General features: G+C 35.5%; 2 protein-coding genes across 2 annotated transcripts; both read left to right on the plus strand.

Moving 5' to 3' along the window:
- Nucleotides 1–695: 695 nt before the first annotated feature.
- On the plus strand, nucleotides 696–2,798 carry LOC132615120 (uncharacterized). Its single transcript, XM_060329691.1, has 2 exons — nucleotides 696–1,057; nucleotides 2,082–2,798. The coding sequence occupies exon 2, from the start codon at nucleotides 2,087–2,089 to the stop codon at nucleotides 2,528–2,530; it is 444 nt and encodes a 147-aa protein (XP_060185674.1). The 5' UTR covers nucleotides 696–1,057; nucleotides 2,082–2,086; the 3' UTR covers nucleotides 2,531–2,798.
- A 552-nt stretch (nucleotides 2,799–3,350) lies between these two features.
- On the plus strand, nucleotides 3,351–4,811 carry LOC132614490 (uncharacterized). Its single transcript, XM_060328945.1, has 3 exons — nucleotides 3,351–3,496; nucleotides 3,574–3,717; nucleotides 3,885–4,811. The coding sequence occupies exons 1-3, from the start codon at nucleotides 3,359–3,361 to the stop codon at nucleotides 4,584–4,586; spliced, it is 984 nt and encodes a 327-aa protein (XP_060184928.1). The 5' UTR covers nucleotides 3,351–3,358; the 3' UTR covers nucleotides 4,587–4,811.
- Nucleotides 4,812–6,000: the final 1,189 nt, after the last annotated feature.

A 6,000-nucleotide genomic window follows, 5' to 3' on the forward strand; every position in this document is an offset into this window, starting at 1 on the left:
AACCAAAATTTCCACCGTCAAACAAAAATCTTAATCTTCCAAAATTAAAGAACTATGATGTTCTTAGTGAAGTTCACTTGCGTCTTCTGACAATTTTTCAATTATGAATCTTGCACGATTAAGAGATCAATTTAACAATTAGAGGTCTGGTAGAAAAATTGGTAAGAAATTGCAGCAGAAGAATAGGAGAAGAAGCGCAAGAGAGAAAGGGTGAAAATATCAATTACCATGTATAAAACAAAAAAGATTCTATTTTAACACAAGTCTGTAAAATGAAACTGAAAGGACTAAAATGATCTACTTTTTGTATACATCAGGTTGTATATATCAAAGGACCAACATATTCCACCCCCATATATGAAGGACCATTTTGTGGGCTAAACTGATCTACTTTTTGTATCTAAATCCATCAAGTGGTATATATCGAGGATCAAAATAACCCACCCCTATACATTAAGGACCATTTTGATAATTTTCTCATCCTTTCTACCAACTTATCCACTTTTCAAAGTCCTTCCAATTTCACTTTTAAAGCACCTGTTCATTTCTCTCTTTCTATGATGGTACTAAAGTTGAAGGCTAGAAGAAGGAAGGCTAAGGCTCGTACGAAATTCACTAGGCTCTTGAAATTAATTAGGGCTTGTCTTCTACTGTTAAGGTTTTTAATTCACTAACTCGGAAAAATGAGCTAAAAAGGTTCTTTGAGAGTGAAATGCACAATAAGGGATTTCTATTTCTTTTTCCTTTTCTTTTGTTATAATCATATAATTATGAAGAGATTGGGGTTAAATGAAAATATTTAAAAACTTGGTGGTTAGAATTAAAATTTAAAAACTTTGGAAATAAACCAACGTTCCATTCTCAAAGTTGGAAATAAACTTTGTCCCAACAAAGCTCCCAACAAAGCTGCTGCCCATTCCTCTTCTCTTCTTCTTCTTCTTCTTCAGTTCTTCCCCTTCTTCTCTCTATCTCCTCTCCACTTTTTTCTCTTTAACCATTTTTTTTACTGGTTTCTCCTCCAAGAACATTCTTTCTCTGCAAATTCGAGTTTTTTGAGGTATGCATTTATTTTTATTCTAATTTCTATTGTTTTTATGCTCATTTAAGACATGGGGTTTTTGTTTTTCCTATGTTTTCTTAGTCGATCGATCCAGTAAACTTTATCTTACCATTCACTATTATAAATTAGTCTGAAATCAATTTCGGTCTCTATATGATTTGTTCTTTTTGTAAACTCTAAAAACGGAGTTTTTTGGGGTTTTAGTCTAAAATCAATTTGAGTCTCAAAAAGATTGTAAATTCTGAAAAATGGGTTTTTGGGTTTTGTGAATTTTAGTAAATTGAATCATTTGCTTTCTTTATAGTTTGTGTTTTACATTCACTAATAGCAATTGTAACAATGTTCTATTTGAATGAAGTTTATGTACTTGGACATGGTATTGAAACAGCAAAAAAGTTGTTAGGGTCAATCCCACATGACTAATTGGTGATTAAAACATCTGATTTATTTGTTGGATTGATGTTATGTGTCATTGGGTTATTGTTATTTGTGGTGTCTTTTGTTAAGGAGAGGGAATTTCAGAGTTTTTTCGCGGAAGGTTGTGATTGTCTTCATGTAGCAATGGGATTATGGAGAGTGTATTTTGAGAGGAAGCTTGAGGATTTGGCTCATAATTGGCTAAGACAACTTGTTGGTGATTTTGTTCTAGCACTTTCTTGGGTGTTTTTTCTTGTTAATTCATGGAGGAAAAAGTATGATTGGAAAGATTTTTTTTTTTCTAAACTTTTGTTAGCGTTAGATGTTTCAGAGTCCCAAATAATGATGTTTGATGGAAAAAACAAATTAAAACACTTCTAGCATCTTAAGATGCTTGATCAAATTCTTTTCTTTTTCAAATTGGTGTTATATTTAGCTCTATGCTTGCAAGAAATATTTTATTTTGTGGCTGCTATTGTTTCAGAATTTCTTCTATGTGTAAACAATCGATGGTTGTTTAAACAACTTGTGTTTATTTTATAACTTCGAGAAGTTTATTCATTTGGTCTATTGTTGATAATTTTATGATGCTTTATGTATGTAGATAAAATGGAAACAAAAAATCAAAAAGGTTATAAAAGAAGGCCTAGAAAAAAGGCTAGGTCAACGGAAGAGGAGTCTGCTTCTGCTGGAGAAGCGGATAGGTTTCCACAAGCTCAGGAAACAGAAGAATTGACCTCATCAGCTCGTGGTTCAGTTAGAGAAGATGAAAGTGTAGAAGATGAGGAATCAATAGATCAGGAAGATAAAAATGAAAGTGGAAAAGAAAGTGTAGAAGATGAGGAATCAACGCATCAGGAAGGACAAAATGAAAGTGGAGAAGAAAATGCAGAAGATGAGAATTCAACGGATCAACAAGAAGAAAATGAAAGTGGAGAAGAAAGGGAAGAAGAAACAAATCATGTACTTTTCGAACAAAGAAAAAAAGTATTACATGATGAGAATGCTGCCCCTTCAAGATCAAATGTGAGTGTTTTTTTAAATTGGCATTAATGAAAACAAAGAGTAGGTGTTTTAGCATCCATTTACTATTTTTTAGAAAATTACCCCCAGTTCAAACAACTGATGGATGCTTAAACACCTACTAATTGTTTATTGTAAACAAACAGTTGTTATTTAAGCATCAACTAGTTGTTTAAACTACCACCAGTTCAAACAACATATGTGTGTGGCTTTTTTATACTTTCTTTTAAGTAATCAATTTTATAATCATGTATAGTTTGCTGATGATTCTGATACTGAGATTCCCGAATGCATCAAGTCCACTGATCTTACAAAATATAGCTTCAAGACACATTATTCCGCGCACGGTGATATTCCGGGAAAGATTTTTGTAAAGTCACCTCTAGGAGGAAAAGCATTTCTTGAATTTAGAGGACTTCTGGTAGAACAAGGTATTTTAGATAGGTTCAAAAAAAGTTGTTTTGGGCATTTTATAGATATTCCGATGCAGCGGGTAAATTTTGGGTCCATGATAGTTCATGGTCTTCTACTCCGACACATCATTTGTCAGAAAAAGATGGAGCTGTGGTTTGAATATGAAAATATGCCTGTGTGTTTTGGATTAAGGGAATTTGCCTTGATGACGGGACTACGGTGTCACCCTTTTCCTTCTGAAGAGGCATTGGCTAGTCGGCTGAAGAAGGGTGAACCATTATGGGAATTTGTTTCCAACGAAGAAAAACTGTTACTGCTAACTTCCTTCTTGAAAATATCAAATCACCTGAAACACTAAAAAATTATAAGTTTTCACTTGCCTTGGTTTGGTTCTATCACTCCATCTTATGTGCAAGAGATATATCATCAGGTGTTGATACCGACATGACCAAGCTAGCTTGCAAGCCCTCTGTCTTCAACGAATATCTGTGGGGTCTCAAAAGCTATCTTTTGGCTGTTGAGTATCTTGCAAAAGCAATAAAATCTGAATACAACCTCTACGGCTTCCCATGGGCATTCCTGGTAACTAAATAATTTTTTTTAATATTATTTTGCTTTTAATAGTTATATTGATTGTAATTTATTGTTACGTAATTTAGGCTTGGGCTTTTGAAGCTATTCCGAAACTTCAACGAAATGCTAAGAATGTTCCCCCTGAGAGGACATTGCCACGTATGCTAAGGTGGATGTCGTATGGAGGCCTAAAAAAATCTATGGATCCATTCAGTACCACTGATGAAAACGTAAGTCTCTAAAACTTGTTAAACAACCTAAGACTTTTTTAAACAATCTGAGACTTGATTAAACAACTTGAGGTTGTTTGAACTAAACAATATTCAGTTGTTTAATATACATGATGTTGTTTATAAAGGAAGATCATAACATTGTATTTTTTGTTCTTTCTATGCAGGTAGTGCACCCTTTCCTGATTCCTACAAATGCAGAAAAAAGGGAAAAATACATGAAGGACCTTGAGCTATTTTCCAGTGAGGAAGCCGATGAAAAAATTGATATGTTAAAAGCAGAATTGATTGGGGTGACAACAATCATAACGGGTGAAGTAGGAGCTAGGGAGGTTGGTGGTGAGGACAGGATCCCAGTAAGGAGTGGGGCAGAGGAAAGGAGCCCACCAAGGGGTGGGGGTATAGAAAGAAACACTCCAAGAGGGACGGGTGATGAAAGGAACCCGCGGAGCCCTTTAGTGAATTCTGGTGACAAATTTGTTGGTAGTCCAGTCAACTTTGATTTTGGTGGTCAGTATAGTGAAGGAGGAGTTGGTGCAGGATCTTTTGGTGTTTGTCCTTCAAATGCGAAGTGCTCATGTGAATGTCTCACTTGTGCGGAGAAACAAAGACAATTGGAACTGAAAATTTCTAAAATGGAGGAGGAGTTCAAAGAAATGGGGAAGTCTGTCAAACAACTTGTAGAAGAATTATCTACCTTGAATAAAAAACTCGAGCCTAGGAGGATGTTAAGGAATTCCAAATACATAAGAACTCCATTTACTGCTGGTGCACGTAAAACGAAGAAGAGAATAAGTGTGACAAATCTACTGCCTGATATTTACAAGCCTCTTGACATTGATAAGAGCAAGGAAAGAGTGGAACCATAAACTAGGGATGTGTTTGTTGGGAAAGAGTGGAACCATAAGACAAATCTACTGCCTGATATTTTCAACGGAAGGGACACATATGGTTGATGTGTTGGCCAACACCATACGCCTCTCGTGAAACTTTTAAGCAAACCTCCTATTTATAGAATTGAATAGAGCAGTAATCGGGAATTCTCTTTCCGCCAAGAACATCGAGTTAATTGACTCAGCAATGTTGGTGGTCATTACATCATACCTAGAACATCAAGAAATACATACATATTAACTAAGAATCTACACTGTAAACAATCAGGAAGTGATTAAACAACTTCTTGTTGTTTAGTGTAAGCAATAGAAGTTGTTCAGTGTAAGCAAATATAATTTGTTTAAGCAACCAATGGTTGTTTATAACGTACCTGTTGCCAGGGAAGTGTGCTCTACTCCATTTGTGGAAACCAACATCCTCAAGATATTTGGCGACACTCATATCCAAATCTTTGATTTGTTGAAAATGATCATTAAACTCGTCCCTCCAATATGCTTTTGCTGCATCATAAAAATGGTGCATCCAATCTCCACAGTGAAAGTTTTTGCGGATGCTTTCACCAAGGTGCCTCATGCAAGCTCCATAATGAGCTTCAATATAAGTCTTTGAAACTGCTTTCTTTATAGATGGATGTCTATCAGAAATTATGCACAACTCATTAGTGTTGGGGACGATCTCGAGCAATTGTTCAAAAAAGTACTGATACGAGGCATCACCATCCGAACTTACTACACAAAATGCCAAGGGGAATATGTGATTTTCGGTATCCAACGCCACAGCACACACCAACACTCCGCCATGCTTTCCAAACAAATGTGTTCCATCAACAGCTAGGAATTTTCTTGTATAAGCAAATCCATTTATCCAAGCTCCATAAGATACAAAACAATACAAGAACCTGCCACAAGAATCAACCTTCAAATCTGTCTTGCTTCCTTCATTTGTAACATGAATCATATGACGGTACTTATCTATAACTTCATATTCGTGTTCTGGTGTTCCTCTTGTCAAAGATTTTGCAATATAACTACCCGCCAAACATTTCCAGTAACTAATCTTGCATCCCAATTCTACACGAATTGTTTCCTTAATTTCTCTTGTAGATAGACTGTTCCCCTCGATAAACTTATTTTCAATGTGTTTAGCAACGACTTCAGCGGTTGCGTGTCGATGATGGCTTGTAAGATGTTGTACTCCACATGTGTGCATATTATGGTATGTGGTAATACGAAACCTATCGGTACCCTCAAACTTCATAGCTCGCAGTCGCCACTTGCAATTCTTATCTACACATTTGAGATTGTAGAATTTTTTTTGTGTTTTTTTTGTTTTTTTTGTTTAGGGCAGCAAGGTTCAATAGGATTTTCAATTCTTGTTTCTTCTTGAAAG

Source organism: Lycium barbarum, chromosome 10 (assembly GCF_019175385.1).
Source record: "Lycium barbarum isolate Lr01 chromosome 10, ASM1917538v2, whole genome shotgun sequence".
NCBI lineage: Eukaryota > Viridiplantae > Streptophyta > Magnoliopsida > Solanales > Solanaceae > Lycium > Lycium barbarum.